At 40.6% G+C, this 14,751-nt stretch overlaps 1 protein-coding gene across 1 annotated transcript in view; it reads right to left on the reverse strand.

Annotated features, from left to right (window-relative positions):
* Positions 1-898: 898 nt before the first annotated feature.
* The window catches only part of LOC109087873 (A disintegrin and metalloproteinase with thrombospondin motifs 7-like), a 68,841-nt gene continuing 54,988 nt past the window's right edge, over positions 899-14,751 (reverse strand). The window contains exons 17-22 of the mRNA XM_042736987.1: positions 10,918-11,044; positions 10,575-10,788; positions 7,718-9,409; positions 7,242-7,394; positions 6,969-7,142; positions 899-1,409 (exon numbers count right to left, since the gene is read on the reverse strand). Coding sequence (XP_042592921.1) covers positions 1,164-1,409; positions 6,969-7,142; positions 7,242-7,394; positions 7,718-9,409; positions 10,575-10,788; positions 10,918-11,044 — 2,606 coding nt within the window. The 3' untranslated portion in view covers positions 899-1,163. The remainder of the gene's footprint in view (positions 1,410-6,968; positions 7,143-7,241; positions 7,395-7,717; positions 9,410-10,574; positions 10,789-10,917; positions 11,045-14,751) is intronic.

Genomic DNA, 14,751 nt, shown 5'->3' on the forward strand with positions numbered 1-14,751 from the left:
AACAAGTTTTAACATATGAAGCCCATATTTATAATACACTATAAGTGTATTCTTAAGGCATTATAATGAATGCATAATGAATTATAAAAAAAACCTTATAATGTGTTGTACCATATCATAAATTGTTTTCAGAAATTGCCACAAAATATTCACTTTGTTCACATTTATGTATGTAATAGTAGTATTAGTAATGAGGTTTGTCTGCAGTTTCTTATTCTCTACCACCTTCTAGTTTTATGGTGCAGATTTCACTCATTGTGCTGCTCTTATATAACCAAACAGATGTTCTTGTGTATGAGCCAGATCTGAATAGGGGAGGGGGAAATTTTACTTAAATTACAGTCTGTTTTTCACACAAAGTATTCCAGTGACACCGATTATATGGACTGCTTCAATTTGTTGTAACTATCCTATCATTTTTATTTTTTATTTTAATTTTTTTACAGTAAATGTAAAGCATGAAGATAGAAACAATGTCCATTCAGATTAACGTGAGTAATGAAAAATTGAACTCTTTAGACAACACAACAGTGGAAATTAAAAGAACATAAGCCATTTTGCCATTTTTGGTGGTTTTTCCAAATAAAATAGTTTTATTATTCACCAGAAAAAAAGGATGAAAGACTATGCTGATAATTAAGGCCCCGTTTACACTAACTTTTGCTATGGTTACGCCTATCGTTTACACTACTCTGGCGTTTTCGACCCTCGAAAACGGAGACTTTTGAAAACGCTGCAGACCCTGTTTTAGTTTGAAAACCCCGGGGTTGTGTTTCAGTGTAAACGGACCAAAACGGACACTTTTGAAAACGATGTCATGGCTGCCCACATTCGCTCTGCGTATCCTTGATGACAGTGTAAACAAGAACATCATGCGCATTGTTGTACCCATAGATGTATAGGTAGATTCCCCATTCGATCGCTCCAAGCACATAGACGCGTCCACGATCTAAATAATAGGGAATCTACCTATTCATATCTATGGCTGTACCTGCATGAATGGTCACGTGACATGCTTTTTAGGTTGTGTAGTGTAAACTAAGATCGTTTCTGAAACGCAGTTTTATAAATTCTGAAGGCAGTTTTATAAATAAAATTCTGAGATTCTAAGCCAAATCCAGCACACAATGTATCTCTAATTCTGATTCTGTTTGTTATTTTGTTCACACATTTAGAAACATGTAGATGGATTTGTATCTAGTGCAGAGACACATTGTTAAACTGGCTGACTTAAAATACTTGAAACTGAATGTGTCACTCACCTGACCCCAGGATCCACTGATCCACTGGTTGCATGGATGAACATTGCAAGCCTGGATATTGCTGGGCTGTAGGTCCTCATCACATTTCTCAGTTTCAGGGCAGGTGACCAGCCTCTGCTGCTCCCCACCTCCACACAGCTCTGAACACTGTGGACATAATGGTGTTAGACACACAGAGCTGAAGAGAGTAGTGTGAAAATCAAGAAACAGACACAAAGAGCTGAGGAGGAAAGAGTGAAAACCAGCCTCTGAATTTTTATTATTTTTAATTTTTTATGATTCATACTTTTTATTTTCTTCAATGGGCAAACAATACATTCAATTTACAAACAATTAAATGTTTTGTAAACCCCTTTCCCTACCCACCCAAACAATGTTTTGTACAATTATATATAGATTGCTCTCATACAGTAGATCCAATAAACACAAATCTAGTCAAAATTATTGTAGCACAGTTTGTGCTGAATACAAAAAAAAAAAAAAAAAAAAAAAAAAAATTACACGTTGACCAATAGTATAAGTAGCTGAAATAAGCACAAATGTTAGGGACTGTCAAAACATCTCAAGCGCCCCAAAATCCCCTTGGACCCCAGAGGGTTAAAGTGAAAAGAAAAATAAAGCACAAAATACAACAGAATAAATGATTTACATTCTTACACTGTCTCACCACAAAGACTTTACTCAGAATCCTCAAGAAATACCAAATATCTACCCCACCTTCTCTCGTAAACATCTATTGTTCAAGTAATCTGTACAACATTTTTTCAAACGTTGCCAACTTCCCCAATTCTGTAACCCATTCTTGGAAAGATGGTGAACCTGCTGCCTGTCATCCCTTTCATATCATAATACTTATTTGAATCCACTCGGTCATCTCAACATCAGCAGGTAATAAAAGTAGGTCTCCCAAGACATAAATTCTTGGACAAAATGAAAAGCAGCATCCTGACACATCTTGAATATAGTTATGAACCTTAAACCAAAATTCCTGTATTTTCTCCTATCACCACCATCACTCACATCACCCCTCCTGTAAGTCTTATCGTTTCGGGCAATCACCATGAGATAACCGAGCTGTACCTTCTTGATTCCCCAAGTGCCCCAGTGGTTCTGGGGCACCCGTTGTTGGTACAGCACGGTCCTCACGTGGATTGGGCCAGAAATTCAGTTTTGTCTTGGAAACAGTCTTGTCTTAAGTCTTGTTTGGGTTCTGCCTCTTTTCCTGGTGCGGTGTTTCCTGTTGTGTGCAGGTGGATGAAGCTGATCTGTCCCGGGGTTCCGGAGGAGTACCGTGATCTTCGGCTGGTTTTCAGCAAGTCCCGGGCGGTGTCCCTGCCTCCTCACCAGCCATATGATTGTGCCATCAACCTCCTCCCAGGCACTTCTCCACCCAGGGGTCGGTTATATTCCCTGTCTGGTCCAGAAAGAGAGGCTATGGACAAATATATTCGAGAGTCCCTTGATGCCGGTCTCATCCGTCCCTCCTCGTCTCCTGCTGGTGCAGGATTTTTCTTCGTTAAGAAGAAGGATGGCTCCTTGTGCCCTTGTATTGATTACAGAGGTTTGAATGAAATCACCATTAAGAATAGGTACCCCCTGCCCTTAATGTCATCTGCCTTTGAACTTTTGCAGGGAGCCAAGGTCTTCAGTAAGTTGGACCTCCGCAATGCTTATCATCTGCTTCGGATTCGAGAGGGGGATGAGTGGAAGACAGCATTCATCACTCCTTCGGGACATTATGAGTACCGGGTGCTACCCTTTGGCCTGACAAATGCCCCAGCTGTCTTCCAGGCCCTGGTTAATGACGTGTTGAGAGACATGGTTAACAAGTTTGTCTTTGTGTACCTTGATGACATTCTCATTTTTTCTCCTTCACTTCAGGTACACACCCAACACGTGTGCCAGGTGCTACAACGGCTGCTGGAAAACCAGCTATATGTTAAAGCGGAGAAGTGCGTTTTCCACTCCAAGTTCCTTTCCTGGGCTATATCATTTCGGCGGAGGGAATCAAAGCAGATCCCACTAAGGTAAGGGCCGTAGCCGAGTGGCCACCTCCAGACTCACGCAAGGCACTGCAGCGGTTTCTGGGATTTGCCAACTTCTACAGGCGCTTCATCAGAAACTTTAGTCAGGTGGCTGCACCCTTGACGGCTCTTACCTCCAACAAGGTACCATTTACTGTAGGTGGAATTTAAAAGCTCAGGAGGCCTTTAATGACCTGAAGTCCCGATTCATTTCTGCTCCTGTTCTTTCGTTTCCAGACCCTGAACGTCAGTTTATTGTGGAGGTGGATGCTTCCGAGACTGGAGTAGGTGCGGTCCTTTCTCAGAGGTCCCCCAGAGATGGGAAGGTACATCCCTGTGCCTACTACTCTCACGGCCTGAGCCAAGCAGAACGGAATTATGACGTAGGAAATCAGGAGCTGTTGGCGGTCAGGCTGGCCTTGGGTGAGTGGCGTCACTGGTTGGAGGGGACAGTACAGCCCTTCTTGGTTTGGACGGACCATAAGAATTTGGAATATGTCCGTTCGGCCAAGAGGGTAAGTTCACGCCAAGCCCGATGGGCACTCTTCTTTGGCCGGTTCAACTTCTCTCTCTCGTATCGCCAGGCTCCAAGAATGTAAAGCCTGATGCCCTCCCCCGTCTTTTCAGGGATACGAAGAGAACCGGTGCATCAATAGAAACCATTATCCCTAAAGAAATTGTGGTGGGGTCCCTCTCCTGGGATGTGGAGAGGAGAGTACTGGAGGCCATACGAGAGAGAGAGGTGCCAAGGGGGTGCCCAGAGGGTAGACTTTTCGTGCCAGCTGTGCTGCGCCCTGAAGTCCTCCGGTGGGGGCATTCATCCAAGTTAGTCTGCCATCCTGGGGTTCGGAGATCACTGGCTGCCATCCGCCAGGGATTCTGGTGGCCATCCATGGCCCAGGACGTCAGGCAGTTTGTGTTTGCCTGCCCAGTTTGCGCCCAGAACAAGAGTTCTAATCAGCCTCCTGTTGGTCTGCTTCACCCCTTACCCATCCCCTCCCACCCCTGGTCACACATAGCCCTTGACTTTGTCACTGGTCTTCCACCATCGAGGGGTAACACCGTAGTATTGACGGTGGTGGAGCCGCTTCTCTAAGGCAGCCCATTTCATCCCCCTTCCCAAATTGCCTTCAGCTAAGGAGACAGCTCAAGTGGTGGTTGACCACATCTTCTGGATTCATGGCATTCCGGTGGACGTGGTTTCTGATAGGGGGCCACAGTTTGTCTCCCGGTTCTCCCGGAGTCTGTCGTCAGGTTTTCACCCTCAGACCAATGGGCAGTCCGAGCGGGCAAACCAGGTTCTGGAACAAGCTCTCCGCTGCCTGACGTCCCATAATCCGAGTTCTTGGAGCCAACAGTTATCCTGGATTGAATATGCCCATAACTCCTTGCCAGTGGCTGCCACAGGTATGTCCCCATTCCAGTGCTCCATTGGTTTTCAACCTCCTATGTTCCCCTCACAGGAGCCCGATGCTGCTGTTTCCGTCTGCCTTAGCCTTCGTCTGCAGGTGTCGCCGCACCTGGAGGAAGGCTGAGAAAACCTTGGCTCGGGTTTCCAGACGAACCAAAGCAGCGGCTGACCGTCACCGAATTCCAGCTCCCCGCTACGTATGTGGTCAGAGAGTATGGCTGTCTACCAAGGACCTTCCTCTCCGGGTGGCTTCTCGCAAGTTAGCCCCCAGGTTCATTGGGCCATATCAGATCACCAAGGTATTGAGTCCGGTGGCGGTAAAGCTCAAGTTACCTCCCACACTTGGTCGGGTACACCCAGTCTTTCATGTTTCTCGGGTCAAGCCTGTGTTTCATTCTCACCTTAACTCATCTGCTACTAACCCTCCCCCTCCCCGTCTAGTGGATGGTTCCCCAGTCTTCACTGTCAGAAGGTTGCTGGATGTCAGACGTCGAGGTCGGGGATTTCAGTATCTGGTGGACTAGGATCCATACCTTCAGCACCAGAGGACTCTGGTCCCGGCTCGGTATATTCTTGATCGGTCACTGATCGAGGACTTCTACCGGCAGCGTGGAGGTTCCCTCCCTGGAGCGCCAGGGGACGCTCCTGGGGAGGGGGGTAATGTCACGTCCCCGGGCTGATTTGTCTGTTTTTCTCTTATGGTGTGGGTGTGTGCTTGTGGTTGTTTACACTTACCATGTGCTTCTGTGTCATCGTGGTGCCCGTCTCCGCCCTCTTGTTTCATTATTATTTTGTTATTGGCCACAATCACCTGCTCTGCATTATGTTAATCACTCCTTCTCTATTTAGTCTCCTCTCGTGTGCTGTCTGTTGTCAGATCGTCGTGTTGTGCTCGTTTATGTCTCAGCTCCATCCACAGCTCATGTTTTGCCTGCACAGAGATCGTGCTAGTTTTGTTTTCTCCCTCTTCCTCCTGCTTTTAGGCAGCGCTTATTCTCCTACCCTTCCCTTGCTCACGATCACCGATCGCCGTCAGTGCTCTTCTTCTCCTCGCTGCCGGTGCGCCACCAGTTCCCCGCCTCAACAGCGCCCCCGCCTCTCTGTCAGTTTATCTCGGCCTTGCTGTGGATTTTCTTAGTGGAATTCGTCCAGGAGGCACTTCGTGATCTGCTCCGGGCTGCCCTGTACCTGGATAGTTTTTTGTTTACTTTTTTTCCCCTTTTTTTGAAATTCAAGCCTGTTAAATAAACTGACCTTTTGGGCACCTGCAACTGAGTCCAAGTCTCGTATTGACAGTTATGTCACGTGATTTGGGAGTGAGCGTTGTGAGCGTCACACTCGGTTACTACTGTATACGCAGGATGGCTGCTCCGCCTGAGATTGCAGATCCCCCAGACACATTTAAGTCTATTGTGTGGGAACTCTTTGGTTTTCCAGTGGAGTACAGGAATGGAATTTGTGTTGTAGACAAAGCACACACAATCCGTCATAACTGTTTTTTCAAAACTCACTTATACGACAGGAAACACGTCTAATAAGCGCATCTCCGGAGACATCACCCCGACACTGATATTAGCGGCACACGTAAGAAGCATCAAAAACAGGAAACTTTTCCCACTGCCTTCAGAATGAAGCTACAAGCTAACTCTGACCGTGCTCAAACAATTACAAAGGCAATAGGTGTTTTCATGGCACTATATGCAGCTGTTTTCCGTTGTTGCGAATGACGGATCATTCATAACTCATACGAAAATGAACCGACACTCAGTGAAAACATGCCTCACAGACATAATTAATTGATTAATTGAGCGTCATAGCCAAGTGCCATATCTTCCAGTGGAGTCAAATCCACTTGCATGGTGGAAGGACAACGAGAGCCAGTGTTTATTTTTGACTAGTCTTGGACTTGGAGTAATATATTTAATTATAGTTTACTCAGGTAAGCTGACTGCACTAAAGAGATAAATGTTTTATTCTGACTAGTCTACATTGGAAGTATTTATTTCATTTTTGTTTACTCAGGTATGCTGACTGCACTAAAAATGTGAAGCCAAAGTTAATAAAGTAAAAGTCAAGTTATTTTTGTTGTTAATATTAAGTTAAGTGAATCTATTGTTCCTTAGCATTGCTGGTAAAATGACATGAACCCTGCCAGCAAACCCAGCAAACCGAACCGAACCGGACCGTGGCTCCAAAACCGTAAACCGAACTGTGCCATTGGTGTATCGTTACACCCCTATTAACCAACCCCTGAATTTTAAACTTACTTACCTGCCCCCAAGAGGATGTGTACCACTCTAAACAGTTGTGGATGTTACAGGGAATTCGGACAGAAGGTCTGGGGGAGGTGGCCTGGCAATGAAATGGCCGCAGCAACCTCTGATCTCGTGTGTCATAACACTGAATCTCTCTGACCTTCACTCCTACACCACAATTCTTCGAACACTGCCAAAAGATATATCAGGAATAGCAACTTCCATAGCTTTTTTATTCATTGAAAATGCATTGAATTCATTAGGTTTGGCTGCATGTATGCAGACTTACTTTACTCCACTCTCCAATTTTCCATGCGGAGCAGGGTCGAAGGTAGCAGCGACGTGCTGGCACTGGCCTAGTAGCTAAGTCACATTCTGATTCATCACCAGTGCTGCAGGACACTGACCTCCAGATGGCACCAAGCCCGCAACTTGTTGAGCACTATCATACAAAATCATTTGCAGTATAAAGTACTGTTCACATTCAAATATGCATGCATAAAGTGCTTAAAGTGATTTATCCAAGTAGGACATGTTCCTGGATAAACTCTCTCTTTAACTATTTAAATTCATATCCATTTTTGTTGCTAGAATAACATGAAACAAATTGCATTACCTGAAAGTTAAGGTTATGTGTGTGTTAAAGTCTAATGCTTTGGTGTCAGCATAATTCAAGGACTTTTATCATTGGGCCCAACTGCTGTTTCTCAGCCCATGCTGGTTTCATATCTAGTGAATGATAGGAATGCATAATTAACTACTCACAGCACTCCAGTTGCCTTTTTTCCAGGGTGCAGGGGAGGCTGATGTGGAAAGGGAAGGCATGACCAGCCCAGTGGGCATCAGTGGGTTAGTATGCACTGAATGCTCATTGCTAGTGCCCTGAGATGGCTGCTCAGTAAGAGTTGAGAGAGTGTTATTCAGCCTAGCAGGTCTCAGCATTTTGGCAATAACAATCTTATTGTTGTCAATCTCTGTCCAATGAGGTAAGGGGACCGGAGTTCCCCAAGGCTCTTTTCTAGGCCCATTAGTCTTTGTTGGTGCAATGGCTTTAGAATACCAACTTTGAGTCTCTGCTGCAATTGTAGTGTCCGGCTTAAAATCACTTTCCATTTCTGTAGGACGTAGAGCTGTTGTTCCAGCTGCTGAGGTCATGCTACTGTAATGTTTGGCTGGGACAGAAGAAGTTGGAGAAGGAACATACTCTTGAGAAAGGCTATCTGAGGTTGTAATGAACTCTCTTACGATAACCCATGGTTCACTAGCCTTAGTGTAAATTGCTGGTTCGGTCAAAACCTTATATTTTGCAAAGTCATCACTGGTAGCACTGCTGAGAAGCTCCAATGGGTGAGAAGTTGCACTCAGTAAGACTGTTGGTGAGGCTGTACTCCATTGTAATGGAGTAGTGGGATTATTAACATGTCTGTTCTCATATGTTTCAAATTTAAACACATAATCTAAATGAGGTTTATAATTTTGAGTGCCATGGTGTGGTTCACTTTCACCTCCAGGATCACCTTCACCAAACTCCTCTTCATTTTCATCTTCAGTTATTGGCATTTTGGTTTTGTCTTTTTGATTGCCTTTGTAATGGTCATGGTTATTTGAATTTCTGTTCAAATCTATATGTGGTTCAGGAGTTAAAAAGATGTTTGGAACAATTTCATATGATAATGTCTGCTTGTCCTGAGTGAACACATCTGCAGTTAATGGCGGGTTCCTTGTAACACTGATGTCCTGACTTAAGCCAATATCAATGTTTTTCCATGTGCTAAATAACTTGGTTGCTGCAGAGGATGTTTCAGTTGTTGTAATGACAGGAAGGAAATAGTCCTCAGCAAACAGCTCATTATTATTTTCATCGAGTACGTCTTTCTTTTGAGGTTCATGACTTTCAGTACCCTTGTTTGTAATGCTGTCAGAGCGCATAGTGGTGGTACTGTGTTCGTCCGCAGTGGTGGATGGCGATGAGGTAGTTATAGGGACATCTGCCTCTGTCAGAGAAATGTCTCCATGTTTTATTCCTGAGTTATCAAACATATAATTTTCAGCTTTATCAAGGTCATACGACAGATCCTCATGGAACCTTATAAAATTATAGTCATAATAAAAATCATCAACTTGAAGATTTTTCACAATAGAATTGTCAGAGGACTTTTCAACATGACTATAATGTGAGAAATCGTCTTCTATAATGTCATTGGGGTCAGCATTGCCCCTGGCCTGATTTCTAGTAGTACTGAAGTGGGCTATAACTTTTATTTCATTGAAAACTTCTTTGCTGGATGCTCCACTTCCTGACCAGTTGTTGCCAAAGGTATCTAAGTTTATGGGGCAGTCCTGAAGATAGCATGGCATAGTTGAATTAGGCTTGGCTTTCGGATCACAGTCCACACCAGTATTCCAGCTGCAGGTCACGTCACGTGCCTGGGAACCAGCTCCACAGCTCACTGAACACTGTGGAAGGAGCAGTTCGTAAGAGCTGTCAAAGTCAGAAAACTGTCTCACAATGATTTAAAAATAAAATTAGACCGTTTTGTATAGCAATGATTTATCAAAACAGTTTTGTATATTGTTGTCCCATAAAGCAAAATCTGATGTTTGTTTTATGAGAAAGCAAGGAATAATCATCATGTATAGTGTTTGTAGTGTGGACAGCATAAGATGAATGTGAAGATGAATGTTTTCATTTTTCAAATATAGTACTGTAGTAGTACAATAGCATGTATGTTAAAAAAAAAGATACTAAAAAAAATAATAATAATTTGTTAAAGCCTTCTTTCCACCCTTAAATTATATTTACAGTTTCATTAAAACATTACATTTGGTTTAATATTAATCTAAAGTATTTAATTTTCTGAAAGACAAAAACATTAATACAGAGATGATTTAATATTAAGACCATACATTATATTATCAATAAATTTCCTTAGACATAAGCCAAAATGTTACATAAAGTTGATCTATATATTGGCTTTTTACAATTTAATTTCACCATAAACAAAAGCTAAACTGGCTATAATATGAAAATAGAATTTTTACTTAAGATAAAACTAAAAACATTGTCAGTCAAAATTGACTTACTGTAAATGAATACAACTTTAAAAGTCTTTAATGTTTGTGTTGTGATATGCAAAGAAAAAAAACAAACAGAATTAAAAAAAAGAATAATTAATCAAAACATGATTTCTGCAGTGTTCTGCACATCAACACTATATTTAAAAATTGCATAAATTTTTTTTCTATGAGTTGTTCAAACCAGAAACCATGATTTTCGATTAGACTGATATAAAAATGCACTTATAATAAATGACATCGTCGTTTTACTTTTTTTCAGTGTAAAGTAGCAGGTAATACCATGGTACAATGATATATACCATGTAACTGAAGGATCATATTCATGGACCATAGTACACTGATGTTGTATGTCCGGAAAATACGATAATACTACGGTATGTTTTGATAGTGCTGCTAAAATGCTAAGGCTGCATAGACAATCTCAGTAAAACCTTTCTTTACAAATCATTCTGTATGCTTTATGAACTATATGAATCATAATCATATATAGCCTGGTCACTTTCTGAACTGCAAGTGATGTTACTTGTCGCTGATATATAATCACCTCTGACCAGCTTCCAGTGGTCCAGTCAGCAGGACAGGACACATGTGTGTTGCAACGGACAATTGACTCAGGCTTAGGCAAGTGATGACACTCAGCCGGTTGAAGCGCTCGTTGCTCATCCAGCCCTAGGCTCCGTATACACAGCACTGTTCTCTTACTAAGCCCAATGTCCCCACAGCTAGACGAACACTTTTGCCACTCTCCAACCCACCACCTGAGGACACAAAAACATCACAGGAATATACTGCACATTTACTGCTCTGATGATTGTATTTAAAAGCCAACTAGTGGACTGCTGCTGAAGGGTGTGTGAAGTACATGACTGTCCAGCAGTAAAACTCACATGGCAGGACATGCCCCCTTATTGCAGTTAGTTTGCTTGTCATCCGGCCTAGATGATGGATCACAGTAATGTTCCTCAACAATTCCAGATGTTCTCTCCACACAGTGCACAACTTGCCTCTGCACACCTGAAAAAAAAGAAAAAATAAGAAATATTGAAGAGCAGCTGTTTACAAAAAAAATGCACATTTACCATTGCACAAAAGTATGCATTCAACATCTGGCAATTTTCAGGCAATTAAACAGAGACAGCTGACAACTGTACCACAGCCTGCCCTTCTTCACAGGCAAAAGACAACATCTCCAAAAAATAATATATAAATATGTATACTACACAAAATAAATGTCAAATAAATAAATGAATGAACGGTATTTAAATTTCTATACAATTTAGTCAAAAGATTTTACATTCATTCAGTTTGCATGAAAGAAAGAATTATGGCACTGAAGTTTAGTGTTAGCAGCATTTCAATCTATTTTCACACAAAGATATGTGGAAGAGTGAGTAAAATGCTACTAACACTAAACTTTAGAACATTTTCCTTCAAGATAAGTAATATATCTTCAGATTTTAATTTGGCTGGCATTTAGAGAGCAGCAGTGTATTTAATAATGCAGTTTTCCTTAAGAACAGCAGCCAATGATCTTTTTGTGTTTGTCCTATTTAATAAACTGTGGAAATGAATGTGAGAAGACAACTATGCTGAACACAATAAAAAAAAATCTCAGCAGTCCTGTACTTCTGAAACAGAGAAAGCAGCAAATCTACTTCAATTACATCTTGCTACTGTCCCTTAGGAACTGAAATCACTCCAGGAGGAGGAAGGATAGTCCTTCTTGTGTACTCTCGTCTGCTAGAGTCACGTCCTTGGGCTGATTTTGACCTTTATTTGACAGCTTTGAGAATCAGAGTCTCCAACAGAGAGATGAAGGGACCCACAGTCCGGAGGCTTCACAGACTTCACAGGTGTTTGAAGAATGTTATCAGATAAACTCTCAAACAGATGGGATAAAGGGCCCTGGGGCCCAGTTGTCAGTCTGCACTGATTGGTGTGAACCTCAAAAGACATACATGGACATTAGGTGGCTAGTCCCATAGCTAAAGTTTGCAGAACACTGTCGCATGTTTATTTATTTGTAGATACTATTGTTATCAGTCTATTGTTATTAAAATCCCAAAACCTGCTATGTCATATTGTCTATTTAGACAGATTTTATGATTAAAAAAATAAATAAAAAATCTTTAGTATTTGAGCATAAATACATTGCTCATTTCATAAAAATAAATATAATATTTGATGTAGTCGAAGCCCTTAATTTGAATTTAATTCTGCTGCTATGATATAGAATAATTGATTTACCTTCTGTGCAAGACCAATTAAATGATGTCATTTGTTTGAGCACTTCAGTCAAATTAAAGATGAGCAGCGGGTAATTGCATCTAAAAATAATCATACTCACTCATACTCTTCAACACTATTGAGACTGGTGCTATGGTAGATATAAACACATTTTCATCCTATTCTTACTTATTTCCTCTGTCAATCCTTAATTGATTAACAAACAAATTGTTGTGTGATTGGTTCAGCTACATAACTACATTTTCTCCAAATAATTTCTACCCACTCTATCACACAGCCAAAAGGAATGTTCATACATTGTCAGCCTCTTCTAGTAAATCCCATTCTTATGAACGTATGAAACAAGGATTTCAATTAGACATTTATCTTTTGTACTACCAAAAAAGATCATAGGGCCACTTCCTGCAGAGTCAAATTGCATCCAAATCCTTAAGCCTCTGATTTGAGCTACATTGTTATGTTCGAAAAATGTTTAATTTTCTCAGATTAAATGTTGGTGACTTAAATACAAGAAACACGATATGCAGCAATATCAGAAGTAGTTGTTCTTATAGTCATCCTTTCATAAGCAGATGAGGGTCAGATATGAGGAGAAATTTACATAACAGCTTGTATTCAATAATTACACTTAGCAGTAAGTTTCAAAGACTATGAAGGACACTGTAAAAACTTTAGAAGTTACAGTGCACTCAAACACTGAAGACAGTGACCTAATTACATTTTTAACAGCAGCACTGGATTCAAATGGCCTTCAGCATCACTAACTGGAAAGGACTGGCAGATTAAGCCACCCACTGACCAAAGAGACTGGACCCACCTGTGATCCTTAGATCAAATTAGACATTTTAAAAACCATGAAATATTCTCTGAATTCGATTAGAGAACAAGAAGTCAAGTCCCAATTTGTTGCTGAAAATGCTAAAAGGCCATATTTTGTTCTTTACATATAAGGACTTTTTTCAGTGAATTTTATGAGTGAAAACATTGAAAAAGTGCTGTTATTATTTTTCTTGACAGTCACTTTGCCTTTGTGCCTTTTTAACACCAAAATAAAGTGGGATTTATAGTGTATTCTTTACTGAAACAAGAAACAATGTTTGAACAATTCATTATAAAAAAAAATGAATATAAAGCATCTTTAAATCTGTACTTTCTTATTTGTAAATGCACCAGTACTGTATGTGAAATAACACTGAATAGTTTTCACTGTATAAATTGACAGATTTATGCTTATTAAAGCTATTAAAATTATTCAGTCAAAAGCAGGGAGTGCTTTTTCTTTTTTGTTGTTTGTTTGAATAACATTAATGAGACAGACAGCTGCAAGTTTATTAGGCTGTTGTTACTTTAAGAATTAATGCACGGATCCGCTTTACAGACACACATTAGCCAGATTTCTCCCTACTGTTTACGTGCATTTACAGTAAGACATAAATGACTGTGCTTAAGTGAATATTCGCCAAGCTGGTCATTTCGACATATTTGTGTGTATTTGACCGTTTAGTGTGTGTGTACTTTGATTGTTTGTGTTCTGCTTGAGAAGGACCTGGCTGCAGCATGCAGAACAGGGCGAGGCTACAGGTGTCACTCCGTCTCATACCTACTCTGATTGGCTTGCTCATCTTTCACAGGCACACATAATAGGAAATGTTTTTGGAGTTGTCTTCAGTATAATGCACAGACAATACAACATTAGCCTATTGAATTCACAAATGAACCATTCATTGTTTTTTTTTTTTTTTTTTGGAACCAGTTGTTCGAAAAAGAAACAATTCAAAAGATTCACTAACAAAATGCACATTACCATTGGAGAAGATTTTGATTTCTTTCATTTAAAATTACAAGGAGCAGCATTTTTTCCTGAAATGAAGTAGAGGGAAAAGTCTGATTTTATGATTTGGAATGTAGTGAAGAAAAAGAACGTTTCATAAAAACTAAATTAAGACACCAGACAATTATTATTATACAACTGCACCCGACATGGCTTACAGAAACCAATAACATCTTGTGTAACTTTAAGTGTGTCTTGCTTTGTTATTTAAATGAAAAACGTTACTGATACATCTTTTTCATTTCCTTTCTCATACTATGGTGATATGAAGTAATCTCATTTCATAGACCATTTAATTCATAATTCATTCCTTTATCTGAAGACCTGACCCTCCTGCTGAGGACGATCAACTAATACATTTTTGTTTAAATGTTGTGGGGTTGTTCGTGGGTTATCCTAAAGACAAGCTTAATTTAGCAACAATCGTTTCAGGGACATACAGACTAAGACACAGGCTAATGTTGTTGTTTTTTTCATCTGTGCATTATAATGAAGGCTTTGCAAAACTGCACAGCTTTTCCAATTGAATTTGAGTTTATTTGACATAAAAAGTAGCAATCAACTGCGTTACAACTTCTTTGTCAAGGATAAAACAATAAAGTGGCATTAACTTATTTCCATTGTGGTCCTTGATTTTAGAAAA

This window comes from Cyprinus carpio, chromosome B13 (assembly GCF_018340385.1).
Source record: "Cyprinus carpio isolate SPL01 chromosome B13, ASM1834038v1, whole genome shotgun sequence".
NCBI classification, from domain to species: Eukaryota; Metazoa; Chordata; class Actinopteri; order Cypriniformes; family Cyprinidae; genus Cyprinus; species Cyprinus carpio.